The sequence below is a fragment of the Helobdella robusta genome, assembly GCF_000326865.2.
Source record: "Helobdella robusta unplaced genomic scaffold HELROscaffold_9, whole genome shotgun sequence".
NCBI classification, from domain to species: Eukaryota; Metazoa; Annelida; class Clitellata; order Rhynchobdellida; family Glossiphoniidae; genus Helobdella; species Helobdella robusta.
In genome coordinates this window covers 4,960,611-4,988,346 of record NW_008705512.1, presented here as the reverse complement: position 1 = coordinate 4,988,346, position 27,736 = coordinate 4,960,611, and the positions used below count along the sequence as shown (strand labels likewise).

Here is a 27,736-nt window from a genome sequence, read left to right as displayed (position 1 = left end):
GCCTTATTTGCAGCATGAATTCGAAAAATAAGTTTATTTTGAATTTTAATAAACTAAACGTTCACCAAAAAACTTTAGTGAGAAAAATCGAAAAAACGAACTACAAACATATTAACGCCAAGCATTCGGTAGAATTTATAGATTATATATATATATATAACATTTACATTAGCTAAATCATTTTGAATTAAAATTAATTAGATAATACAAAAAATCACGGATTAATATTGATTGAATATAAACTCAATCCTACCTCAATCATGTTTTTGTTTTATTTCAATCCCGCCTTAACCTTAATTGATTTAATATCATTTCAATTCTCTACTATATTTTAATTCTTGACTATATTTCAATTATTGACTATATTTCAATTCTTGGCAAATTCAATTTTTAAGATTCTAACGTTCCCACATCTTAATCTTTCTTGATCTTAATGATATATTGATCATACCATAAATTTAGATGAACAGATGGCTTATCTTATCTTAATCCTACCATAATCTTACCTTAATCTTACCTTAATTTTGTTTTAACCTTTTATTACGGTTCATATACCAAAGTAATTATCGCCCAAAGTGTTAAAACGAGAATGAGAAAACGAAACGAAACGAAAATAAAATTTGAAAGGTGAAAAAAATACATTTGTAGTAACGTTAATGAATAAAAATCAGCATATGTATGTCGGAATGAGTTGAATGGGGAGATCGCATTTAACTCTTGGCCTCTGGCTCACTTGGATGATAATCATCATCATCACCATTGCATGCATCATCATCATCACCACTACCACCATCATCTTCTTTATCATCCTCTTCTTCTTCTTCCTCCTCCTCCTCCTCTTCTTCAGTCCTTCAGCAACTTGCTGGCTCTCTTGTTAGCGTCCGTTATACGCAACTGGTTCGATGTTGTCTGTCGTGATGATGATGATGATGATGATGATGACGGGGTAGATGATGGCAGTGGTAGTAGATGATGGTAGGGGTGGTAGATGATGGTAGTGGTGGTGGTGATGGTGGTATCGATGGCGGTAATGCCGGTGACGATGATGATGATGATGGCGATGAGGATGGCAATGAAAATGCGTTGATGATGTTGAAAAATTGAATGATTGATTGACTATACAATCAATCAAATATATAGCCAGTCAATCAACTGACCAACTAATTAGCCAATCAGTCAACCAACCTTCTGATTGATGATATCAATCTGGCGATTCTGCGAGTCTATTTCATTGCCCATGTCGACTGCCATGTTTCTGAGGTTGCTGATCATGTTACTCACCTCGCCCATGTTCTGCTCCATCTCTTCCTCTCGGGCATCGTTGGTGATTCTGCGGTTGAGTTGAGTGGTTGAGTGATTGATTGGTTGGTTGGTAGGTTGGTTGGTTAGTTGATTGGTTAGTTTTCAACGGGTTGGTTGGTTGGTTGCTCAGAGAGGGTCGGTCGGTCAACCAATCATCCAATCAGATATTCGTTCATGAGAAACTAGTCGGTTTGCTATTTGGTGTTTGTTTTTTTTGTTTGTATGCTTGTTTGTTGTTGGCTGGTTGATTAGATTATCAACATAAATTAGCATAAATTATGATAATTCCTGACTTAGTAATGAATCCGCCACTTGGTCCCATATTGCCATCTCCGACGACAACGCGGGGTCCATCCGTGTTCACTTTTCCTTGGTCGTCTTTGTTCCACTCGGCTCCTTTGTCAAAGTTCTTTGTTCTGTACGTGTGTGCGTGTGTGTGTGTAAATGTTTGAACATACGTGTGAACAAATAAATGAATTGAACAAACGAACAAACGAACGAATGAGTGAATTGAATGAACGAAAGAAAGAACAAATAAATGAGTAACCGTTTCCAGGGCAGCACACAGAGACCACAGCACTTCTCCATCCCCTCCAAATTCTTCTCAGCGTCGCGCATATCCTGGTTGATCTGGTCCATGCCCTCTTCTATGCGGTCCAGTTGCTCTACAATGATGGCGATGTCGATGTTGATGGTTATGATGACGATGGTGATGACGTCATTCGTGTTGATTATGATGATTGACGAGTTAGTCCTAACTAAAGAAGTGCTATGCCTAGTTACTTATTCTTATTACGCTTCGTCCCGGTTCAAATCCCGTCTCTGCAAGAACTTAAAGACATTCATTTGCTCGCATGATTCATGTGTACGTGTATAGGTCACACACAAGTGTATGTGCATGTACAGACTTTTTGGCACAAAAGTTTAATCGCTACTATTTAATGAACGAACGATGATGTAAATGACGTATGTGTGACGTCACCAACCTCCTTGCTCATCCAACATAACAAGTGTCCTTATGCCTGCGTCTTTACTCTGCGTGTTGGTTGGTTGGTTGGTTGTTTGGTTGTTTGGTTGGTTGGTTGGTTGGTTATTTTGATACATTTGTAGAGTAATAATGTAATGAACGGTTTGCACGGGGTTTGTCACAAGCGATGTATCGCCAACTTATTCGGTATTAATTTCGAAACCGAGTACCGATTATGAGATCGCAGATACATTTTAGACGAATAAAAAAAACCTGCTACTCAATACCGGTACTTTTGAGCGACAAATTGAACGCGCATTTAGTGTTGAATTTGAGATTTAAAATGAGATTTCATGCTACGTCTTGTTTGTTTGTTTTTAAAAAATTGTTGCACCTACACTACAGTCTTTTACATGCTGGAACGTTTTTTCCAGTGCCTTAAAATCTTTTAAAGAGCGAATTTTTTCAACCTTCCAAAGTGTTGACATTGTTATTGCCGACAAAACTTTCGTTATTGGTTTTGGCAAACCATACAATTTTCGAGTGCTCTTAACAACCCCGTGTTTGCGCGATTAAAACATCATTATTTGTAGTAAGAGTTGTAGATATAGTTGTTCTTGTTGCAATAGTAGTTTAGTAATAGAAGTAGTAGTAGTAGTAGTTGTAGCTGTAGCTGTGATAGTAGTAATGGTAGTAATAGTAGCAGCAGCAGTAGCAGTAGTAATTTTAAATAAATTATAAAATATTCCTGCTTTATCTTACCTCCTCACAGAGAGCCAGCATGCGTCGTGTGCTTTCAAGTGACTGAATTTTTGATTGATTGGTTGATTGATTGGTTAGTTGATTGATGAATTAATGAATGAACGAACGAACGAATGAACGAACGAACGAATGAACGAACGAACGAATGAATGAATGTTTGATTGAATGAATGAATGATAGAACGAACGAAAATCATCACCATCATCATCATCATCATCATCATCCTCATTAACATCATTATCTATATTTCAATTATCACCACCAACAACATCATAATCATCGTTATCTCATTCACCATCATTACCTCGTCCGTAGTTGCATTCATCTGCAGTTGAATCTCTTGCAAATCCGTCGGGGAATTCCTTCCGCCATCTTGGTTACCTTTCGATTTATTATCTTTGGCCATATTTTATTTGTTTATTTATTATTTTTTGTCGTCTCTGTTTTTTTTACTAAAATCTTTTTTACTAATTTATGTTTCAAAGAAACAGTTGTGCAAATGTGGATACGGCGATCTTATTATTATTACTATCACTATTATTATTATTGTTGTTGCTGTTGTTGTTGTTGTTGCTGTTGTTGTTGTTGTTGTTGTTGTTGTTGCTGTTGTTGTTGTTGACGATGTTGTTTTAGTTGTGAATTTTTACTCGTTTCGTTTTTTCTCCACAATGATTTCAAGAATGGTTCTGAAATTTCATTGAAAAAGTTATCACTTAGTAAGTTTCTAGTAAACTGATAGTAATATAATGATGATGATGATAATAATAATAAATAATAATAATAATAATGATAATAATTTAAAAATAATAATAATAACATTGTTAATGACAATAATATGTTTGTTTTTGTATGTTTTTGTTTTGTGTGTGTGTGTGTGTTTCAGCTCATTTGCATGCATAATATATCTATCGATTTTCTATTTGAACGAAAAAAATGATGACGATGAAGATGATGATGACGACGATGAAGTTGGTTATAATGGTTTTGTGTACATGTGCTTATAATGATATAGACGATACCGATTGTGATGTTTACGTTATGAGAGATGAAATAAAAATACTTCGTCAACACAATACATACGCACAGTTCAAGATATCAGAAAACTTTATGAAACAGATAGGTAGGTAGGTAGTTATTATATAACTACAGCACTTTGCTACCTTACTAAGTAGTATTATTAGTAGTAGTGGTAGTAGCTGCAACCGCAGCAGTAGTAGTAGTAGCAGTGGTAGTTGCAGTAAAAGTAGTAGTAGTAGTAGTAGTGCGTTTGTTAGCGCTTCTTGAGCTGTCAGCGCTGAGTTAAGTAAATCAGTTAAAGTTTAGTTAAAGTTCACCAGCTTTGCCACAAATAAATATAAAATGATTTTTTATAAACTTATTATTTAGATTCAAACATTTGCCATACAAACCATCAATATTCATTTAAATACTAACGAAAATAGTGTTGTTAATAACAGTGCTAACTCTTGTTTGTCCTCTTAAAAATACCATTCCATAATTAACCTTTAAAGAACAGTTTAAAGAAATACATACACACATACGTAGACATACAACACATAATATAATACATAAATATTAAGAATAGAAGCTAATAATGCGAATAAAATCACAAAAATATTTTAAAGTATGTTTTAAAACGTAGATATAAGGAAAGTTCACTAAGAAAAACCACTCTATCGACTGATTTTCAGGTATGTTTTAAAACGTAGATATAAGGTAAGTTCACTAAGAAAAACAACTCTATCGACTGATTTTCAGTGCTTTTTAAAAGTATCTGTCACTTAGTATTAAGTGAAAATATAAAAAAAACGTTGAAAAATTGTTTTAGGAGTTAGAACTCTGAGTCAGGAGCTGGAGATCTTCACCAGAGTAGCTGCAGTGATAGTAGTAGTAGTAGTGGTAGTAGCAGCAGCAGTTGTAGCAGTAATAGTATTAGTATCAGCAGCTGTAGTAGTAGTAGTAGTAGCTAAACTAATGTAATACTATAATGTGTATCTGTAATATGAATTAAAAATACTTCGATGAGAAAATTCATGCTTACTAATTTTGAAGAGTAGTAAAAATTTTTGTTATATAAATAGTACTTTATTATTGTTATTATTATTAAAGTATTATTACTATTATTATTCCTAACACTATTACTATGCGATAGACTTATTCCATTAAATTGATAATTCGATAATGACAATTATTATTATTATTAATTAATTATCAATTATTATTATTATTATTAATCATTGAAAAATATAAATTAGTTAAGAGAAGACAGACTCTTTAACCAACAAACGATCCTACCAGACATACGTCAAATTGATTTTATTAATTCAAATAATTACGATTATTATATTAATGTTTTATTATTCAAATATATTTACATATATATTATTTGTTTTATTATTATTTTTGTTGTTTTTATTATTATTATTATTAAACGACGAATAAACACAAGATATGCCCGGCTTGAACGACGGTAGTGGCCACAATTATCAACATCCCATACAAAATCTTTCACGCAAACATACATACATACATACATACATACATACATACATACATACATACATACATACATACATACATACATACATACATACATACATACATACATACAAACATACATACATACATACATACATACATATATACATACATACATACACATTGCAGTCAATACAGCAACTAGGTGCTATGCAGTTTTCTGGAACCTGTTCCTCTCTCTCTTTCTCCTTCTTGCGATCCAATCATTTTTCGTTTTTCTCCTCTTTCTCTCTCTCTTTCTCTCTCTCCCTTTCTTTCTCTTTCTTTTGTCCATTTTTCTCTCGTTTCGCCCACATACTCTCCGTTTTTACATACCTTTCCCATTTTCATTCCTTCACTCACCCTCACCTCTCCTGACTACTTTTCTCTATCCTATTTTCACCTTTTCTCTATCATCAAATATAGATACAACGAAGAGCTTAGCCTTCGATCATGCATGCATTGCACGCATACGCGCGCACACACACGCAGGCACACACACACGCACATTGCATATATCGCATAAACTAGGATGATATAAATACAAACGCAAGTTTCGTTTATTGTTCTTCACCATTCAATGTTTATTCTACACTATGGTAGCAGTGTCAATCCTACAAACAGTGTTTCTGGTGAATTAATTAATCAATTACTTAAGCAATTAATTAGTTTGGTTATTTGAGCGCTCACAAACATTTTACGATATAATTTTCTTATTTTCCTACTTTCTCAATCAGCCAACTTTATGCAAATGCCAAAAAAGCTTAATGAAAATGATGTTAATTTCAAATTTGCATTTTATATCTCTGTTTGCATACATACATGCATGTATGTATGTATGTATGTATGCATGTATGTATGTATATGTATGAATGTATGTACGTATGAATGTATCTGCGTGCAGTCAAGATTGTACGCCTGTTCATACGCTCTGCCTGGAAAACTATTGATTCGTCCTTATTGCTTTAGTACCTCCGTCTCTATAGGCATGAATGTACGCCTATGTATTGTATACTGAAGACTGAAAGCTGATTGGTCGAGACGCGATGACGTCAGTTAGGAAAAATGTTTATGACTAAAAAACGAATTCAGTTTTGATAACCGTTGTTTAAATTTCATAAATAAATGGGTTCTCTTTGAACCTTGTTTACCTATCTAGTCGTTCATTTGCTTAGTTTTTCCATTGCTCATTCATTCATTCGTTTATATATTTATCTCTCTGTTTTAAGAACTCTTCACTCTTTGACAGTCAGCCAGCCATTCATTCATTCAGCCAGTCATTCATTCATTCACTCACTCGGTCAGTCATTCATTCATTCATTCATACATTCAATCACACCTAGCAATTAATTCGATATTTTAAGAACGATATAAACGAAAAGAAAGTACCAAAAGGTTCCGTTACACAAATCTCACCAAACGTCTCCTTAATTTCAGCGCACGAGTAAGATGTATTGTAACAAAGAATACTATTCACCAATTTATTAATATTTCTCGTTTCAATTCTTGAAATTATTATTCTTCTCATTATTTCTCGTTATTATTATTATTTATATTTTGAATACATACAAAAAATATACATATATATATATATATATATATATATATATATAAATATACAAAAAATATACAAAAAATATACATATATATATATATATATATATATATATATATATATATATACATAATACATACATGGTCACGCTATAGTCTTTTTCTCAGCTCACAATAATAATAACAACAACAACAACAATAATAATAATAACAATATCAGTTAGTATAATTAACATTGTGATTAGATATGATTAGATAGTGAGATTAAATTAAAAAGATATCACGAATGAATGATTCATCGTTAAAGAGAACAGGGAAAATTATTATTTAATTATAAAAATATTCAAGATTATTGTTATTATTATTACTATTTTTATTTTTAATTCTAATAATAGTGTTTTATGCAAAATAATAATAATAATAATAATAATAATAATAATAATAATAATAATAATAATAATAATGATAAAAACACGAGATTCGAAAGGGAACCATAAGAGCTACATCTCAATCAATAGCATCTGCACCATAGAGATTTTATCACTTTCATAATAACCATCATATCATCATTACACTAACCACCACCACCATCATCATCATCATCATCATCCTCATCATCAACAACAACAACTACAACAAAATCCTCATTGTCACCATCATTATCATCACAGAAAATACCCTAACAAGAAAAACCGTAAATCCTAATAACCCACACCATCATCGTCGTCGTCGTCGTCATCATCACCAGCACCACCACCGCCGCCTTCGTGCTTCGCCTTCTGATGTCGCCTGAGATTCGACTTCAAACTGAACGAAGCATTGCAGTTATCGATATCGCAAATATATCGACTCACTAACTTGAAAGATTTATCGGATTTTGGTCGACTGACTTGCCCGGAAAATGGAATTCCCGGGCTCTTACCCACTTTTAACCTACCCATGCCAGATTCACTCTTTAGTGCGTTGTTAAGCGGCATTCGTGACATTCTTATTTGCTGGCCCCCTCTAAGTTGGCTCCTCCCCTTGCCTAATCCTAACATTCCTCTGCCTGCCGCTGCTAGCGGCATTCCTTGACGAACAAATGTCAATCTCGAATTGGTGGCTTGTTGTGACTGCAGCTGTTGTTGGTGCATTTGCTGGTTTTGAATCTGCATACAATGTGTATAAGTGTATTTTATATTTGTACTTCATTTGTATATATGTGTGTAAGTTTGTGCATATTAGTTTGTGTGTGTATGCAATGTAATCAAAAAAACAATAAAAGTAAAATATCAGTATTAATAATGGTAATAGAATCATTAACATACACCCATATTAAATTGCCTGGGAGTCTGGACTCCTTGCTGATGAAAGAATGCATTCTGCTGTGCCTGAAATTGCTGTTGTTGTTGCTTCGGTAGAAGCTGTCCAGTAGCCTGTTGTTGTTGTTGTTGTTGATGATGCGACTTACTGGGCTGCTGTCGTTTAATAATTTTTAATCTCACATTTTGAGGCTGATGTTGTTGTGGTGGATGTTGTTGTTGTAGGCCAGTAGCATAACTATTTTGAGGTAGTTGTTGCAGCTGCTGCTGTGGCGGCATATATTGTGGCTGGGATGCATTTTTAGCAAAAGGGACTAAAGCCATTTGAAGATTATTACTACTAATATTTGTATTATTAATGTTGTTTATATTGGGGTTATTATTGTTATTACTATTAAACAAATTTTGAGCTTGGGAGAAAAAGCTGCTATTAAAAGTATTTCTACCTAAAACATTATTATTATTATTATTATTATTATTATTATTATTATTATTATTATTATTATTAGCACTGATGTTGTTGCTGGTGTTAAATTCACTTTTAACACAGTGCTCATTGTTAAAAAATGTTTGAGTAGATTCCAATTTGACCGGCGTTTGCAATGATGAATTAGAGAATTGTCTGTTTGGGTCCACTTGTTCTGGTTTGATATTTAATAGCGATGTGCTGCTGTCAATCATGCAACTGCTTTCTGTGTAAAGTTATTAAATATTTCAATTATTTATGATTACAGTTTATATTTATAACCATATTTTATTTATGTTCATAGTTAAGTGCCTATCCATTTGATGATGATGGTTTATTTTATGTTTATATAGCTGGTTACACAAGTTGCTGCTATTGTAATTAGTAATTATAATAAAGTTATTATTTCTAATTATAAAGTTATTAAAAAGAAATTAATTTAATTGTTAATATTGAACATAATTCTATTCTATATGTTACAGTACACACAACAAACATAACGCCAGACCTGCATCCAATGTCTGATCAATGTGAATGATGAAATGATCATTGTGATCTACGGTAACTCCTATGACACCTCGCAACTGAAGTTCCCTTTTAAAATTCAAACCCTTCTGACACATCATGACCACAGACTCGATTAGGACATTCTTCAACTTTTCCTGATCAGGTTTCATTATTTTTTAAAATTTAAATTTCTATTCTTTCCTTTGATGTTGATCTTTCAACTCTTTCAAAAACAATATAAAATAAACTAAAAACTCTGCCGAATAAAATTTTCAAAATAACTTCTACCGCACAAAATTTAAATGGCCAAAAAAACAAAACTGAGCGATAAAAAACTACATTATTCGAATGAAACTAAAAGGAAGATATTTAATGAAATAAGTGATTTATTTGCTTAAAATTTAACATGAACAGTTTAAACATTTATTTTACGTAATATTCAAAAAAATGTTTGCCAGTATTTAGTTGCACTCAACTTTAAATTTCCAACAGGGAAACATGATTTTATAAAGTCGACCTTATTAAAACGTAATACTGCTCTTAAAGCTGAGAATATGAGTATTAATTAGGAAAATTATTATATAAAATAGAAAAATGCTTAAAAATTAAATCTTGTTTGTCATTATTGCTATATGCACGTATACCACAATAATTTATAATTGCAAATTTGCCTTTTAGCTTTTACCAATGCCATCCGATCTTTATTTTTATGTCTTTTCGACGGTAGGGAGGTTATAAAATGCTTAAATTTCTTTAATTCGCGTTATGTTCTACTCCTTCGTAAACTGTCTCGTCCGACGCTGAATTTTTTAAAATTAAAATTCAAAAAATTAAATTTAATTTATTAAAAAATCATGGAGAATGATCGCTCAGTTGTTTCATCAAGTAACAAAACGGAATTTATCGTTGGCGATCCATCGAAAGCTCAGTACAGACTGGTCCGTAAAATAGGCAGTGGTTCCTTTGGTGATATTTACCTAGGTATAAACATAGCCAACGGAGATGAAGTGGCTGTTAAATTAGAGCCATCTAATGCCCGTCATCCTCAACTTCTCTACGAAAGTAAATTATACAAAATTTTACAAGGAGCCATAGGCATTCCCCATGTACGTTGGTACGGTCAAGCGAGAGAGTATAATGCCCTTGTTATGGATCTGCTGGGGCCAAGTCTTGAAGATCTGTTCAATTTTTGTACTAGAAGATTTACTATGAAGACCGTGCTAATGTTGGCCGATCAAATGATAAGCAGAATTGAATATGTGCATACAAAAAACTTTATTCACAGGGACATCAAGCCTGACAACTTCATCATGGGTAATGGTCGTCATTGCAACAAATTATTCATAATAGATTTTGGTCTGGCAAAAAAATACAGAGACAGCACAACTCGAACCCACATTCCATACAGAGAGGACAAAAATCTGACCGGAACAGCTCGATATGCCAGCATCAATGCTCACCTGGGCATTGAACAGAGTCGAAGAGATGACATGGAGTCTCTGGGTTATGTTTTAATGTATTTCAACAGAAGCAGTTTACCCTGGCAAAACTTAAAAGCAACAACTAAAAAGCAAAAGTATGAAAAAATTAGTGAAAAAAAGATGTCCACACCTGTTGAAGTTCTTTGCAAAAGTTTTCCAGCTGAATTCTGCATGTACTTAAATTATTGTCGTGGCCTGAGATTTGATGAGGCCCCAGACTACATGTACATGAGGCAACTCTTTCGAATTTTATTCCGTACCCTAAATTTCAGCTATGATTATGTCTTTGACTGGACTATGCTGAAACAAAGATCAGCCATCTCTGCTGTACCACCACAACAACAAAATAACCTTCTGAATAATCGCTGAAACATTTATTTTGATGTTTTTTGTTTTGTAAAGTTCTTTATCGGTGATGTATATTTATTTGGGATGTTTATTTACTGACAATAAGATCATTTTTAGTTTATTAATCTGGTGTTTTAATATTTTGATAACAGTTTTTTATTGATATTAAATTATTTTAACTTTTTTATGATGATTTACTTCCAATGTTTTTTGAATGTACATATTTATTAATGACACCCACATTTAATGTCTAACACTTAATTATCATGTAATTTTTCATGTTTAAAATGTTGGATGAATTTATAACAGTTTATCGACATAACTTTTTAATTTACTTTATAAACTTTGTATCTATTATATCAGGCGCCTTTTCTCTTGTACATACATACTTTTTTCTCTATAACGTAAAATATTTAATATTTTGTTAAAATATAATATATACTTTCATAAATTTAATTTTGCTAGTTAGGCGGAACGGTAATAGAAAAAATCTAACAAAAAAATTGGTAACTAGCTTGGAATGCATAATTTGTAAACTCTGAAATAAAAAAATCGTTCTGTCGAAGTAAATTTATCTTTAAATTGACGTACAATGGTCAAAATTTCACACGTTTCTATCCAGCCAAATGTATTTTCGGCTTTCTTTGTTTAAACGTCTTTGTCCATTTCCTTCGCATTGATCTAATTTCGCATACCGAATTCAAATTATTTCATTTAATAGTACTTTTTAAAACATTTCTTTTCTCGAAAAAATTGAATTTTCTTTATTTAAATTAGTTTTTGAATAAATTTTAACGTTTTAATTTTTTAGATAAATCAGTTTTTTCCGTAAAAGCAAGAAATTCGTAAGTTTTTGTTCTTTCCCTAATTTTAATTTTAATTAATTGACACAACACAACGTTTTGTTCATTGTTCGTTTTGTTCATTGTTCGGTCCTATGATTTTTATTTAATTTATTTAATTTCTATCTTTTCTAAATGAAAATGATTTTTGTTAGATTTTTGAAAAAAAAAATCAATTTGGTACATTTTACATTCACTAGCACCAATTATTAAGGCAAGTTATTTAAAATCAATCCTAAAAATTAAAGATAATTAATTTTCGTTACATTTTTGAAAAAAAAATCAATTTGGGACATTTTACATTTACTAGCACCAATTAAGCAATTAAGGTAAGTTATTTAAAATCAATCCTAAAGTAAAAAATTAAAGATAATGATGTGATTTTGTACAATCATATATCAAAATCAATGTAATACACAATACAAATTTTTTTTTTAAATGATTTAACTGAAACAGAAAATTGAATATGTCAAACAACGAATCATCCTACATAATGTCGTCTGCCTCTTCCTCATCATCGTCGGCCAGCCACAAGGGCAAGGATGGTTTAGATTCACTGTCCAAAGATAGTCATTCAGTTACTAAAAGGTATTGTGTAAACACACACATTAGTGATCATGTATTATATATATATATATATATATATATATATATATATATATATATTTATTTATTTATGTATTTATATATATATTTATATGTATATGTATAATATATACTGATAACTTTTACACTTATTATTTTTTATTATTTATAATAAATAAATAAATTCATTTCATCTAGGCTGCAGAAAGAGTTAATGTCACTGATGGTTAGTTAAAGTTGTGTATGTATGTGTGCCTGGTATTTTTTTTTCTCTCTCATTTTGTAATTTTACAAATATAAATCATAATATAAATATAAAATTACATAAGTACATTTCATATATGCATCGAAGCAAACATGCGTGTACCATTACAGGTATGTATAAGAATAAAGGCATAAGCATATTTACACACGTGCATTTATTTTATATGTACACTCATCTTAATTGTTTATTTTCTTTATAATAATATATGTGTGTGTATATATATTTATTTATTCACTTACTCACTAAAATATAATATTTATGATAAGATGATGTCAGAGCACGGAGTATCAGCTTTTCCAGAAGGCGACAACCTATTCAAATGGATTGGGACTATTAAGGGTCCAACTGGGACTGTATGTAAAATTATTCATAATTATAATGACAATATATTTTTAAATTGTAGTGTGGTGTAGGTGTATAGATACAAAAAAATTTAGTACTGAGTGTTAATTGAATTTAACACACCCAATTTTCTTAGGTCTATGAGAGCCTAACCTACAAATTATCACTCGAGTTTCCTTCTGGCTATCCCTACAATGCCCCCACCGTGAAATTCCTAACTCCCTGCTTTCATCCAAATGTTGACCTATCTGGAAACATATGCTTGGACATTTTGAAAGAAAAATGGTCGGCCCTCTATGATGTCAGGACAATATTACTGTCTATTCAGAGTCTTCTTGGAGGTCTGTGTGTGTGTTTGTTTGTCTGCATTTACATGAGTGTGTTTATGCGTATTTCTGTATATATTTACATGTTTTTATTATTTTTTTAGAGCCAAACACATTGAGTCCATTGAACGTGACAGCTTCCGACCTATGGCCCAACCAGGAGCAATATAAAAAGGTCTGCCTCGCTTACTATGTCCTTCATTTATTATGAATGGATAGCTAAGTGAATGGATGGATTATTAATAGATAAATGGATGAATGAACAGATGAATGATTTATATTTAGAATGAATGATTCGTTAATAGATGGATGGATAAATGAATGAGTGAGCGGATGGATAGATGAATTAACTGATGCATGAATGAACTAATTCATAGATCTTACATGAAAAGTATGACGCCGCTGCTAAATCCAACACGACCAACTCCGATAAGAATATGCTCTGATGAGGAGGAATATAGTGATGAGACGAGAGAGGGGATGGGGGATGGTGATGATTATGAGGATAATAGTGTTAACAAAAATGTCAATGATGATGGTAAAGAAGTGTGATTTAAGGTGTGAGCTAGAGGTAATCATTAAATGAGTGAGTGGGTTGTTAAAATATAATGATTAAAACGATTCTGCTAAATTAAATTTTAAGAGAAAGAAAAATAGAAAAAAAAATCGAAAATTTATTTAATTAAAAATGTCTTTATCAGCAAAAAGGAATAGATAAGTTCTTTCTTTTTTTTAATACATGTGCAAACAGACATATAGACAAGCATACAAACACACACACACACTCAAGCTAGACAACCACGTGGTTATGTGTAGGTACGTGTATGTATACGTTTATGTAATTTTTTCACTGTCTTCTGTCACAAAGAGTTACCATATAAGACCATTCGTTTGTCGTGTATTTATTTATTTCGTTTGTTTAATTAATGTTCATTTAGTTTGTTGAGTTTTTTAATAAAAAATTTTTATCAGCAGTCTTTATAATATCCATAGTAACTCGTGGAAATATGCATCTACATTTTTGTGTTTGCTTGTTTGTTTGTGTATAGTGTATGTTATGTATGCCTGCATTTGTGTTTGTATGTGTATTTACTATTTGGCTTCGTATTACTATATTTGTGTTTGTACATCTGTCAGGCCGCCTGTTTGCGTATATGTATCTGTATGTGTGTACGCTTGTGTGTGTGTATGTTTATGTATTTATCTACGGGTCTATGTGCTGAAGAACAATATGAATGGACGTTGCAAGCAAATGTAAACTTTTTTATTTTCTCATTTTTATTTAATTTCACTTTTCGTGATACTGTTGGAAAAGCATAAAATGACATTAAAAAATAATAATAATGATAATTGCAAGATGTGGTTTTAAGACAAAGAAATAAAGAATGCAAAACAAATGGTCGTTGATTGAGTGGATTTCTATTATATATATATGTGTTATATATATATATATATATACATAATATATATATATATAATTTATAATACAATTATACATACATTCATTCATTCGTAATTACATGATTATTATGTATCAATCATCGTTTAGCATCCAGAGACCCAGTTCTCCCGAGGTAGGACGTTGTTTTCTTTGCCAACAACTTTTTGTGCCAAATTAGACGATCAGTTGTATCCATTTCATTTAAATTTAGAGCTTTCATGTCCTGCTCGTTTATTTGCGACCAGGACTTCTTTGGACGGCCTTTGGGACGTGTGCCAGGTACTTCAACATCTGCAAGAGAAGTTATGGCACTGTTTCCACTTCGTTTGACATGACCAAACCACCGCAGACGGTGTTGCCGGCATTCGTCCTTTATATCATCTAAACTAGCACGACGCAGGATTTCGGTGGATTAATTGTGGTCCTTCAAACTAATTCGTTGCACATGATTATTATGTATATATACATCTTTCTCTCTCAATATATATATATATATATATTTTTGCAAATTTGAAATGAAAAATTATATAAATACAAATAATAACGTAAACAATTATTTGGTAATAATTAATAATAAACTTTAATTAATATTCTGGTAATTTTGTTCCATTTCTCCTAATGTGGATGTCGAAGATATGGAGGACCTGTTGTGAGGGGGAAATAAATTATAAATAATAAATATATTATTTAATTTAAAGATCTTAATTGATAGTTCAAGAATAAATTTTAATCAAATTTTATGCAACTCAATATCATTTTGCCAGTATATATTTATACGTATCTAATTATAGAGCAGTAAACCTGGCATTAAGCTGTGAAAGCAACTGCTGCTGCTGTAGCACCTTCTCCGTAGCTTGGCAACCATTGCTACAAATACTCTGGCTCCTACTACTGCTACCACTACCGCCAACCACGAAACTGCCGTAACTACTACTACTACAACTATTACTGAGATTACTATTTACACTATTAGTGTTGCTGTTGTTGTTACTGTTGTTAAAATTGTTATTATATATATTGGCAGTAGATGAGACGGATGAAAAGATGCTGGATCTAGACGAAGATAGTAAGGACGACGGACCGTTGGGACTGTTGATTGACAGGCGAGAGACGGATAGGGACGAGTCCATGGAGTATTTGATGTTGTGGTACTCGTGGCCCAGGCGCTGGTTTTTCTGCGCAATTGTTTTTGTTTTCTTGAAAGTTAGTAAATTAAATTAGTAAAGTAAATAAATCGATTTATTTATTCTATCACTCAATTATTCATTCATTCATTCACTCAATCAGTCAGTCGGAGAGAAAGGCATCTGAAAGATTGAGTGAGAACATTAAGAGGACTGGGTGAAAGAAAGAGAAGAACGATGGATAGAGACGGACTAGATAAAAACAAGTAATTAGAGATGGATGGATGGATAGATAGACATACCAGATAGATAGATGGAGAGAGAGAATCAAAGAGAAAAGAAGAGATCAGAGAAAGAAAGATAGAAAAAGTTAAAACAGAATGAATGAACCATTATTACCTTTCCTTGATGCATGAAATTTAGAATTTCAACGTAGAGAGTGATGGCCTGGTATATAAACTTGTACTGTGACTCGCTTTGTACAAGACCAGATCTTGTAATTATAATAATTATTATCACTCTTATTATAATTATAATAATAATTATTATTGTCATTACTATTATTATAATTATAATGATAATTATTATTATCATTATTATTGTAATTATAATAATAATTATTATTGTTATCACTATTATTATAATTATAATGTTACCTATAAGAGCGAGCCTTTTGTATTGCCTGAGGTATGTCAATATCACAGTTGATGCCTATTAATTGTTTATCCATTCATCTATCCATTCATTCATTCGCTCAATCATTCAGTTATTAATTAATTAATTAATTAATATGAAAATAAATCATTCAACCATTAATTCAACCATTCATATTCATCTACTCATTCATTGGTTAGAAGAATTCACTCATCCATCCTTCATTCATCCATATTTATTCGTTCATTCATTTATTCAACCATCAATCCATCCACTAATAAGCATCCAAACCCTTCAAAAAAAACACCTTGCAGTCTAATTTGATTTCGAAGTAGGTCGATGATGATGACAGTGCCTGTCCTACCAATGCCAGCACTGAATAAATGTGTGTGTGTGAATGTGTGTGTATGAGTGTGAGGAGTGTGTATGTGTGTGAATGTGCGTGTGTGTATGTGTGTTAATGTGTTGTGTTAATGCGTGCGAAATGAGTGTGTGTGTGTGTGTGTGTGTGTGTGTGTGTGTGTGTGTGTGTGTGTGTGTGTGTGTGTATGAGGGTGAGGAGTGTATACGTGTGTGTGAATGTGTTGTGTGAATGTGTGTGGTATGTGTATGTGTGTTTATGTATAAGTGTGGGGAGTGTGTGTGTGTGTGTGTTAATGTGTATATATATACAACGGCCGAAAAAGCCAAATAAATGAAGAAGCATATTTTAAAAATGGCAAAAAGTAAACCAAAGATTATAAAATAGGGAATAAGGGGGCAGATTACGGTAGACTGACTGACCGACCGACCTGCACTGGACAACAATGGGGCCAGCCTCTTCCAGGGATTCCTGCTTATCGTTTATAACGTCGAGAAAACTTAAAATAGGCTCTGGATCCTTCGGCACGAAAACTTCCGGCCAGGAAGTGTAGTGGTAGTGGTAGATAGTTCTCGGTGGCAACGTTTCGTACAGCGGTTCGACGACGTCTGATGCCGCCGTTTGCTGCTGCTGTAGTTGCGGCTGCTGTGGCTGGCCGCTGCTGTCGTTGTCGTCGTTGTTATTTACAGTCTTTGGGTAAAAAGTTTATAGGTTTAGGACAAACTCCTAGTGAATGAAATGCTATATTTATGTGCCACATTATTACATAATATGAAATAGGAAGTTGATCTTCAAATCACAGTATCTCAACTTACATACATAACATACCCACACATATAAACACTCATACACAAACAAACGCTAACACACACGCACACACACAGAGACAGACAAAAACAAACAAGGAAACGTAAGAATAACTTTCAAGATTTTCTTTGTAAGTTCAAATTCCCTCAAAGTATAATCTCCATGTTCTTTAGTCGAAACGTAGGCGACCTTCAACATGCCCCCATACACTGGTATCTCAAGGTCACCATCGCATTCCTCGGGCCAGTACTTCACACATTTGCCCTGAGCATTCAGATTGGTCGACAGCGATGAAGGAAGTTGCTGTGATTGGTCAGTTAGTTGTTGGGAAGAATGTTTGATGGGTTAGTTTGTTAATTAGTTGATTGATCAATTATTTGATTGATTGACGTACAACAACAACACACGTTTAGACGACATTTTCCCCGAGATCGAGGGTTGCCGTTTGGCTACCTATGATGAAACCGAAATACCCCTCGACGCCATTCACTGAGGGCCATTGTCACTTCTGTCATCATAAGTAATTTATTTGGCTAATTTTTACGCAGGACGCCCTTCCTTACGCAACCACAGTTATAAGCGGTGGGCCTAGCCTTTGATGATCCAACATCACTCACAAGGCAGTGAGGGCCAGTTTAATGTCATAACCAGGACATTGATTGATTGACGTAACGATTGACTATTTGATTAATTAGTTAATTGGTGGTCACGTAATTGATTAGTTGATAAATAATTGACAGAACACACCCCAGATTTAGTTTTCTCTGAAAGTTTAGTCATTAGTACAACGATCATGCAGTTGTGACACCAAACCATCCTCCAGAAATCGCCAATGGTGTTTCGAAGGCAGCCCTGGGTGGCTATGTAAGCCTTCCTCATGTCTCCACCCCCGTAATCTGACTGTATGTGCGTGTGCGTGTTTGTGTGTGTGTATGAGTGCTGCACATGTCATAACAAGACAAAAGCAATCATCTAACGTATATGAAGCTAGCATTGATGTAATCTGACCCTGGAACGTTGGGGTCGCCATCTGTTAACTTCACTCTCCATTTGTCAGCTGATAACAAGGCAATACAATAATATTAACGTTAATAAAACACACGCACAAACGCACGCGCACACACACACACAAACACACAACAAATATTCAAAGACATATAGTTGAAAAACAAACATTAAACATACAGACACACAGCAGAGTGTATGAGCATAGAGACGTGCAAAGCAAAGTAAGAAAAAATACTTGGTAATATATTTTTGTATCGATTTTTGCATCGGTTTTCAGGTCTTTGCCCTTCTTCTCGACTCTGGAATATCCGACTTTCCTCCATATTTAATCTCTTCATAAGCAAATCATAACATAATTCACTTAAAATTTATTAATTTGTTCATTCATTCATTTGTTCATTCCTTCCTCATTCCTCAGTCATTCCCTCACTCACTCATTCATTCTTCGTTTACTTACCTATTTAATAAAATGTCTATTCATTCACACATTCCATTTAGCAAAATAAATGAACAATAAAAATAAAAAAATTAAAAATAAATAAATATAATAATAACCTCAAACTCTTCGGTAAAACCAGCTTTCATGGTACTAGTCCTATCGAGGTCACAGAATCTTGTCGAGATGGCCGACGCACTAATACGCGTCGTGTTCAGTGGCTGTATGCATGCATGAATGAATGAATGAAAGAAGGAATGAATGAGTGAATGATGTGTGAATGGATGAATAAAAAGATGAATGAATAAGTGAATAGATGAATTACTGGATGAATGAACAGTTGAATGAGTTGGTTAAGTAGATGAACAAATGAGTGAAAGAGCTAATGAGAAAATGAGTTGAAAAATAGATGAATGGATGAAAAATTCAGTTAACAAATGAACAAATTAAACAATTTATCAATCCATAAATCTACTTTTTGGGTAAATTAACTCAACTTTTGTCATAAATTGACCTGTTTGAGGTGCACGACTTGACCCGATTTTTCAACCATCGGATTCATCCTGTAATGTTCTACTAGTTCTGACAGGGTCGAAAATTTCTCCCCCCCACCCACATCGAACTGGTTGTCCTGTTCGTCATTTTAACCTCATTATTCATCACCAACATCATCATCCTACTTCTCCATCATCTCAATCTCTCTTCTCCATCATAATCATCATCGTCATCCCACAAAAAACCCAAACCTTAAAGTAGACCATGACGTGGGTGACATTATTATCAGCTCCCCTGACAGACAGCACAAAATCTCCTGGCCGACTTGTGCTTCCACGAACCAAAAAACTTCCATTCTTACCTTTCTCTAACACTAACTTCTCTGCCATTTTTCCAGAAATATTTCCATGGAACCATCTATCAAAAGATGAATGAATGAATGCAAATAAGATTTGATATTTTAATGAATAAATTTAGATAAGGAATGATGATTAATAAAACAAAATAAGGCAATAAGACCTGAATAGAAGAAAAAACAAACAAACAAAAAACTTGAGAAATAAATTAATGAACAACCTTTCAGAAATTATATCCTCAGTGAACAGTGGATGTTTCAACTCAATGATATCTCCATTTTTTTCCTTCAGTACCCCCTGACAATCAGTGTAATAGTGCACTAATTCTAATAGGGAGGCAAACTTTTCACCACCATAGAGATCATAAAAATCCCCGGTGTTCTGAATTCTTATGTGAGTTACTTCGTCGTTTCGACTGTTGTTAAGTTAGGGAAAGTGAAGATGCAAATGTGTAGTAAAACAAAAAATGACAAAATGTAATGATTATTTGTAAACCAAAGAGGTAATTTTATACTATTACACCCACCGGACGGAAAGAGTAAAATCTCCAGGACTATTCCTGCTGGGTCTGGCGAGAAAACTTCCGTCATTTCCATACTTCATAAGCAAATTTTTTGCACCAACTCCAGACAGGTTTGCATGAAACCAACTGGAAAATAATTTGGTAGTTAATAAAAATAATGACTGATAAATCTCATAAATTTATAAATCTAAATTTTTTATTTTAGTTATAAGATATACTTTTGGAAAACAATTTTTATCTTAATTTAAGGTAAAAATTTAGTAAAAATTTAAAATTTTAATTTATTACAGTTAAAATTTAAATCAGATAAATAAGTGAATATTCTGAATCTATTCTCGGATGTTAATAAGAACTGAAAATGAAATTTAAAAAAATCGTAAAGAAAATCACAAAATTAAAGACAAATAAGAATGACATTTTCTTTTAGTCAACCTTCTCGTGGACATACTTTGCCGATGATGAACTAAAATTTGAAAATTATCTCATTAAATAAAATCTTACCTATCCGGAAGTTTTGAAATATATTAAGATCTAGGATGTTTAAAAGTGGAAGTGCCGCGTACTTTAGTCTTTTTTAAAATATAATGGCTGATGTACAATTCTTTGAATGAAAAGATTGGATGAAACAGAAGGAATGTATCAATATAAATACTAGTTGTTTGTTTCAAACATTTCAAAAATTATCAATAAATCTTTCAAATATTAATGACGTGTGGCAAACAAACAAAAATAAAGTGAAATACAAACATTTGTAATTTGAGAGATAATATTTATATCGTTTAAGCATGTTATTTCATTCAAACGACTGGCTATTATGAAAAAACTAACTAATTAAACAATTAATTTATCAAATTATCCACTGGTATACAAATTAATAATTAAAACCAAAATTAATCTTTCAAGTTCTCTTCAATCAAACACCGAAATGTCAGGAATAAACGTGATGGAGATAATAAGGGACGAGAGATCAAACCTCAAATTAATAAACTTCGTATGTTCGATTCTCATCGTAACAGGTGGGGTGTTGATTGCCCTAAAATTAGGAGTTGAAGGTTCTTCCATACTTGTGACAGTCGTAACTCTGCTCCTCCTCCCGTATATCCTACTAGCAATGTTCGCCATGATAAGCATTCTCTCAGTACTACTTCTTACGTGTATTTCACTTTTACTAGGTTCGTATATTATGTCCATTCATTTGATTAGTCTCAGAGTTTTGCTAGATAAATCGTTAAAGTTTTCCAATTTAACGATTACGTTTACATAGTAGTAAACGTAATCGTTTAGGTAAGTAGTTACCGCCTAACCTTGAGTAGTTCTGCTCAATACGTTCCTAACAGAAATTTTAACAGAAACATCACGACCAATATGTAACAATTTAACATACATCTTTGTTCGATCAATTTTTTAATTAAATCTCTAAAGTTAGACATCGTCATAATAATATAACTTACAAAATATTATAGATCATAGTTAAAACGTTTCACAAACTCACAGAATTCATCAGTCATTTGATGAACTACATCCTGGGATATCCACTTTATATGTTCCAGGTGTCTGAACGGGCTTATTAAACGACGCAATGGACTATTGTACACGCGCGTTTGAATACGTACATAAATAACCTTACATCTTCAATTCAGTTCATGCCTATATCAATTATTTAGTCATTTCTCTTTATTCCCCTAAGAAATAAATTAATCTTAAGCACTGTATTAAATATTTGATTTTAACAAGCGTTTATGCTTAATCAATTGTTTGTAGTAAACATAACATTGAAATGTTTTAAATGGAAAATTGTTAGAATGTGAATTAGAATTGAAAAAACTCAGCGTTTTTTAATTGAACTTCAAATAGGAAGGTTATATTAACTGGCCATACATAAGTTTTTAATCGTGAATGGTTATGCGAGAATGATAGCTATCAGATGATGAGTCAGTGAGTGACTGAATTTTATAATAGAATCACATTTATTAATCAATATTCCGTTGAAAATAATTAGTTTTCAGTATTTAATAAAGAATCAAGTAATCAAATGATTCATAATACACCACTACTGAGCTCACATTGTAACTTCAAAATAAAAAATTATGTACAGTTATATACAGGACGAACTGTTGACAACGTCAGAGCAAATAATCAAGCACATAACTGCTGATTCTTATCATCGTGGATGGATATGCGGGGTTGATGTGGTGCAAGATTTTAGTTTAACACTGCTCATTAGGGCATCTTTCAGCAATGGAGTTACTAAATAGAATCTTTCCCAATCTCATCAATGTACTCAAACACGAAAGACTAAGTTTTCAGCAGGGCGTTTTGAACAATCAGCTCATGAACTCTGTGTTTGTTCAACAAATCCTGGAAAATCTATTTTCTGAAACATTTCGCATTGGCAGAGAGGAGAACAAGGCTATCATTGTGGGGGTTTTCCCTGAATATATACACACACACACACACACACACATATATATATATATATATATATATATATATATTTATATATGTATATATGTTAGTAATAGACCATAATTTTTACAATATTCTATAAATTCTACCGAATGATTTTTACAATATTCTATAAATTCTACCGAATGGTTTTTATAATATTCTATAAATTCTACCGAATGATTTTAACATTCGGTAGAATTTATAGAATATTGTAAATATATATATATATATATATATATATATATATATATATATATATATATATATATACTATACATATTGATTCCAGAACCCTGGTGAATATTCCAATTTAATTGAAAATATTACAAAAAAAAGTGTGGTGGAATGGTATTGAATCCGGGTGCGGTTTGTTCTAGAATATGGACTCGGCATAATAATAATGATGTTTATAATAATAATAATGTTAATGATAATATTATCTAAGATAGTTACTAAATGTAGATTTAGCAGTAACTAGATCGAGAATAAAATAGAATGATGTAATGTATATTATGATTGCGATTATAAATCGACATAGCATTAATCCTTTTACGATGTCAAGTAAACTATCAATCAATTAAATGATAGTTTTGTTATAGTTATTAACATAACGATTATAACCACATACATACGCACTTCAATTTCATTCATTTCCCGAAATTCTCAACTCATTCATCGCTGCTCCTCATGTTGGTCTTTTTTAGTTATTTTTTAGTTAGTTTTTTTTAGTTAACTATGTAGAAAATTCAACATCCTACTTATCACAATACCTCTCTATAGTTGAACTCCGTCGAATAGAAAAAAAACATTTGTAGAGCAGCCAGGAGATGATGGTGACGACAAGACATTCTGTGAATAATATAATTTAATATAACTTACAATATCATATATCGTTCTTAGTCGAAACGTTGCACAAATTTATAATACATGATAACTTACGATGCTGTAGTTCGTTGGTAGTTACAACGTTGTACAAACCCACAGAATTCTTCAGAAAATTGTTAGAATGTGGAATTAGAATTGAAAAAAACTCGACGCTTTTTTGATTGAACTTCAAATAGGAAGGCTATATAAACTGCCTAAAATAAGAAACTTCGGTGAAACTTAGATTCTTAAATCATTTATTGTTCAGTAAAAATGATAGTAATCATGATCTGTTCTTGTTATATGGTATGAATTGAGTCCTTTCAAGACCAACTAATCCACTAATAAATAACTATAAATTAAGTAAAAATCAATGCAATTGCAACAGAAATTGTCACTAGTTCATCATTGTAAAAGAGACTATTTATAAAAAAAAACTCATTTATATAGCGCATTCCTTTAGAACCCAGCCATCATCACCACAAGTATTTTTTCTTCCACTGAAAAAACTTGACAGCATTATTAATAATGGCGTTCATAATGTAATCCGGATCCTTGACCAACGTGCGAACGACGCGGAAGAAGCGTATCTGAGCTGGATTGGGGAAGTAGAAGTAGGGCTCACGCTTCAGCATGGCGGTCACAATGGCTTTGCCAGTTTCTTTCGGTGACGCCTGAGGAAATTCCGTAACGAAGGAGGCCAAATCCGTCTTCAGAACGCCCGAGAGAACTTTCAACGTCTGCAACGACGTTTCAGTTTCTGAAAGAAAGGAAGGAGTGAATTTATGAAAATCATTGCAAATGTCGAATTATTGAGACTATATTTTGTCACCAAACTAGAATATTTATCTTCTGAGAACTATTAGATGTGATTTATACAATAGAAGACTGACACTCTTCATTATTACTATCCTCATTATTGTAATCATTAACAGCATCATTATTATTATCACCACGATCGTTATAAACATTGTAACCGTCATTATTGAGTCAACGTACATCAGAATGAACGCTCCTAACCGACGAATCCCAGATGTACAAGTGTGAGTGATACATTCAGGTTGTCTTTGATGAACTCCTGTCTGAGTCCTGTGAAGAACGTGTTCACCGCTCCCTTGCTGCTTGCATACGGCAGGCTGAATGCCGGAGTTTCAACTGTTCAGTGCAGAAGAATATATAATCAATCAATCACAAATATTATATAAATAAACGACTAATTTTTCAAAAAATTTAAAATTTCCCAAAAATTTAAAAATTCCCTCCAATAATAGTCTACCAATAACAGAAGAGACGACGAGCAGCCCTCCATTGGTTTGGTTAAGTCGTGGAACAGCGTGATCAGCCAGCGTAACAAAAGAATGGAAGTTAGTGTTCATCGCGTAGTTGAGTTGTCGGTGTTGTTCTTCCGAACCAACCCACCTCTGCATATGATCGACAGTTACTGGCAAGAAAGCATGGTTTATTAGTACGTAGTCCAAAGAACCTAGGAACTCTTCCGCATCCTGAATTTAACATTTAATGTTTTTCGTATATAAATTAGGTAAGATTTTTTTAAGAGCGAAACAATGATAACAAAAATATTTATGATGAAAATAATAATGAAAATTATATAAACTAATTAACAATAACGATAATAAAAATGGAATAATAATTATACCTTACTTTTATGACATGTTCACTAATTTTTGGATCACTAAAATCAGCAGTTATGTACTTGAACTTGGCAGTGGAATGCGGTGAAAGGTTATGCATTCTGAAAACAGCCTTAGTATACAACAGACATCAAATTTATGTATATAGTATAAAATCATAAGTAAATCACATAAAATCTACTAACAATACAGTATGTGTCTGTGTGTGTGTGCACATGTATGTCCGTGTATGTATAGATATATAGAATTTAAATGCATATAATACACAAAAGATGTATGAATGAATACAATATATATAGAATATATATATATACATATAGTGTGAATATACAGAATATATATATATATATATTATATATGTAAAATATATATAAATATATATATATATATATAATTCAGATACAGAAATGATATATGAATGCACATCTTACTTAATTAAAATTATGTAAAAAAATAGACATAAGAAAGCACTGAGGCACCTGTTGAAGAAGTACTTCTCTACGAGCCACAACTACAACATTAGCCCCATTCAGGGCACAAAAATAGGCAGCCTCCTCTCCAATCCCTGATGATGCACCGGTTATGATGACGTTTTTGTTTTCTAACAACTCTGGAAAATTAAAAATAAAATGTCTTTTTTCAAGTAATCTTCAAGTAGAGATTTTGAAAGTCAAATGAGAATATAAATTATTTTTTTAAAATAATTACTGTATATAATTATAATATTATAATTAATACCTCTATAGTTGATCTCCTTCGAATCGAAAAAAAGAAATTTGTACAGCAGCCAGGCAAGGATGGTGACAACAAGACATTTTGTGCCGAACCCCATATTTAATTAATTATTAAGTTGAAGCGTTTTTAAACCATTAATTTAAATAATAATTTTAAAAATTAATAAACTTTAAGTTTTAACTTTTAAGTAGTTGATTTTTTTTTTAAATTAGAAAATATATTATTATAATCAAAATCCACCATTTTTTAATAGATTTTCATTTTTCAAATGGTTATCAACAGCTTTGACAAATTAGAAGTAAGTTTTGATTTGTTTCTATGAAATCGAAATGTCCGATTAGCAAATTGAACTCAAACAAGTCAGGTAGAAATTAGTACCAAGTAAATTCAAAACAAAATTGAGATTAGCTGGAGGTAATGGTAAATTCATAGAAAGTGTCCATGAATTTTTTGTCGTGTGTGAGTGTGTGTGTGTGTGTAATCACACACAACACACACACACTATAATATATATATATATATATACATTTTATTACATAGGTTTTCTAAGGATATGGTTTTACATTATTAATGTATAAAAAGATGAATATGTCACGATATTTTAACGTTTATAAACGTTTTCTTAAAATAAAATTTTTCATTATTCTATTGCATATACTTCAGAATGCAATTCTAGAGTTATATCATAATTTTGATCCATCCTATAGTGTTGTGATACATTCTTATAAAATAAATACGGTTAAGCATTTTTTAATCAAATTTATAGCACAGATTTTCAATTAATAACAGCAACTTAGAGTGAGTTTATGTGCAGAATATGATTATAAATGATTAAATGCGCAGCGCTGCGTTAAAACGTTTAGATTAAGTTTTAAAAGATTCAAAACAAAGAGCAATGGCGCTTGATTCAACTTCGATCAAATTGTTGTGAGTATGGTCCTAACGCGTTGGTTTAAAATATTTAGATCACTATTATAATATTCTTTTTATTTAAATTTTGTATATTTATTTTTGTACTTTGTGACAAAGCGGATTCACTAAAATCGGAGAAACGATGAACGGTGGAGGAGAAAGTGGGTCTGCCAATTATCTTTCCAATAATGGAGAAAGTATGGCGAGAAGATTGATTGCCTAACTCATAATTAATTAATTAATTGTTATTTTAATAGATTGATTAATGGATATATCGAGAGAGATAAATAGCTAAAAAAATATAATTTTAGTTTTATATAGATTAGTTAGTAGCTAGATATCAGATTTAATTAAT

General features: G+C 32.2%; 8 protein-coding genes across 8 annotated transcripts; 3 read left to right on the top strand and 5 right to left on the bottom strand.

The window, feature by feature from the left end:
* Nucleotides 1–843: 843 nt before the first annotated feature.
* HELRODRAFT_71107 (hypothetical protein) lies at nucleotides 844–3,437 on the bottom strand (the record flags this gene model as incomplete). Its single annotated transcript, XM_009032966.1, has 7 exons — nucleotides 844–909; nucleotides 1,186–1,330; nucleotides 1,596–1,718; nucleotides 1,850–1,967; nucleotides 2,289–2,337; nucleotides 3,032–3,073; nucleotides 3,336–3,437. 7 exons carry the CDS (start codon nucleotides 3,435–3,437, stop codon nucleotides 844–846), a joined length of 645 nt encoding a protein of 214 aa, XP_009031214.1.
* Nucleotides 3,438–7,018: 3,581 nt separating this feature from the next.
* HELRODRAFT_189966 (hypothetical protein) lies at nucleotides 7,019–9,696 on the bottom strand. Its single transcript, XM_009033358.1, has 4 exons — nucleotides 9,378–9,696; nucleotides 8,410–9,095; nucleotides 7,548–8,250; nucleotides 7,019–7,514 (listed from the first exon to the last, which is right to left on the bottom strand). The coding sequence occupies exons 1-3, from the start codon at nucleotides 9,544–9,546 to the stop codon at nucleotides 7,804–7,806; spliced, it is 1,302 nt and encodes a 433-aa protein (XP_009031606.1). The 5' UTR covers nucleotides 9,547–9,696; the 3' UTR covers nucleotides 7,019–7,514; nucleotides 7,548–7,803.
* Nucleotides 9,697–10,230: 534 nt separating this feature from the next.
* On the top strand, nucleotides 10,231–11,226 carry HELRODRAFT_70877 (hypothetical protein; the record flags this gene model as incomplete). Its single annotated transcript, XM_009032933.1, has 1 exon — nucleotides 10,231–11,226. The coding sequence occupies one exon, from the start codon at nucleotides 10,231–10,233 to the stop codon at nucleotides 11,224–11,226; it is 996 nt and encodes a 331-aa protein (XP_009031181.1).
* A 1,314-nt stretch (nucleotides 11,227–12,540) lies between these two features.
* HELRODRAFT_156207 (hypothetical protein) lies at nucleotides 12,541–14,011 on the top strand (the record flags this gene model as incomplete). The annotated part of the gene is made up of 6 exons (XM_009033357.1): nucleotides 12,541–12,635; nucleotides 12,831–12,858; nucleotides 13,164–13,250; nucleotides 13,376–13,580; nucleotides 13,670–13,740; nucleotides 13,943–14,011. The coding sequence occupies 6 exons, from the start codon at nucleotides 12,541–12,543 to the stop codon at nucleotides 14,009–14,011; spliced, it is 555 nt and encodes a 184-aa protein (XP_009031605.1).
* A 2,446-nt stretch (nucleotides 14,012–16,457) lies between these two features.
* HELRODRAFT_71125 (hypothetical protein) lies at nucleotides 16,458–18,219 on the bottom strand (the record flags this gene model as incomplete). Its single annotated transcript, XM_009032967.1, has 5 exons — nucleotides 16,458–16,623; nucleotides 16,787–16,841; nucleotides 17,092–17,159; nucleotides 17,576–17,716; nucleotides 18,056–18,219. Coding segments are annotated over 5 exons (594 nt in total), but the record flags the coding sequence as incomplete, so codon positions are not given.
* A 420-nt stretch (nucleotides 18,220–18,639) lies between these two features.
* HELRODRAFT_70735 (hypothetical protein) lies at nucleotides 18,640–18,852 on the bottom strand (the record flags this gene model as incomplete). The annotated part of the gene is made up of 1 exon (XM_009032913.1): nucleotides 18,640–18,852. A coding segment is annotated over one exon (213 nt), but the record flags the coding sequence as incomplete, so codon positions are not given.
* Nucleotides 18,853–21,695: 2,843 nt separating this feature from the next.
* On the top strand, nucleotides 21,696–22,341 carry HELRODRAFT_166429 (hypothetical protein; the record flags this gene model as incomplete). The annotated part of the gene is made up of 2 exons (XM_009033356.1): nucleotides 21,696–21,942; nucleotides 22,265–22,341. 2 exons carry the CDS (start codon nucleotides 21,696–21,698, stop codon nucleotides 22,339–22,341), a joined length of 324 nt encoding a protein of 107 aa, XP_009031604.1.
* Nucleotides 22,342–24,256: 1,915 nt separating this feature from the next.
* Nucleotides 24,257–26,807, bottom strand: HELRODRAFT_185224 (hypothetical protein). Its single transcript, XM_009033355.1, has 6 exons — nucleotides 26,473–26,807; nucleotides 26,214–26,344; nucleotides 25,745–25,846; nucleotides 25,359–25,584; nucleotides 25,103–25,237; nucleotides 24,257–24,842 (listed from the first exon to the last, which is right to left on the bottom strand). Exons 1-6 carry the CDS (start codon nucleotides 26,564–26,566, stop codon nucleotides 24,559–24,561), a joined length of 972 nt encoding a protein of 323 aa, XP_009031603.1. The 5' UTR covers nucleotides 26,567–26,807; the 3' UTR covers nucleotides 24,257–24,558.
* Nucleotides 26,808–27,736: the final 929 nt, after the last annotated feature.

Excerpts from the sequence above, each read along its gene's own strand:
- HELRODRAFT_189966 (XM_009033358.1), bottom strand. The coding sequence starts at position 9,546 with ATGAAACCTGATCAGGAAAAGTTGAAGAATGTCCTAATCGAGTCTGTG. Across the intron at positions 9,096-9,377 it reads TGATCAGACATTGGATGCAG|AAAGCAGTTGCATGATTGAC; the intron begins GTCTGGCGTTAT and ends AACTTTACACAG. Across the intron at positions 8,251-8,409 it reads CCAGGCAATTTAATATGGGT|ATTCAAAACCAGCAAATGCA; the intron begins GTATGTTAATGA and ends CATTGTATGCAG.
- HELRODRAFT_185224 (XM_009033355.1), bottom strand. The coding sequence starts at position 26,566 with ATGGGGTTCGGCACAAAATGTCTTGTTGTCACCATCCTTGCCTGGCTG. Across the intron at positions 25,238-25,358 it reads CGTCGTCTCTTCTGTTATTG|TTGAAACTCCGGCATTCAGC; the intron begins GTAGACTATTAT and ends TGCACTGAACAG. Across the intron at positions 24,843-25,102 it reads TGTACATCTGGGATTCGTCG|AAACTGAAACGTCGTTGCAG; the intron begins GTTAGGAGCGTT and ends CCTTTCTTTCAG.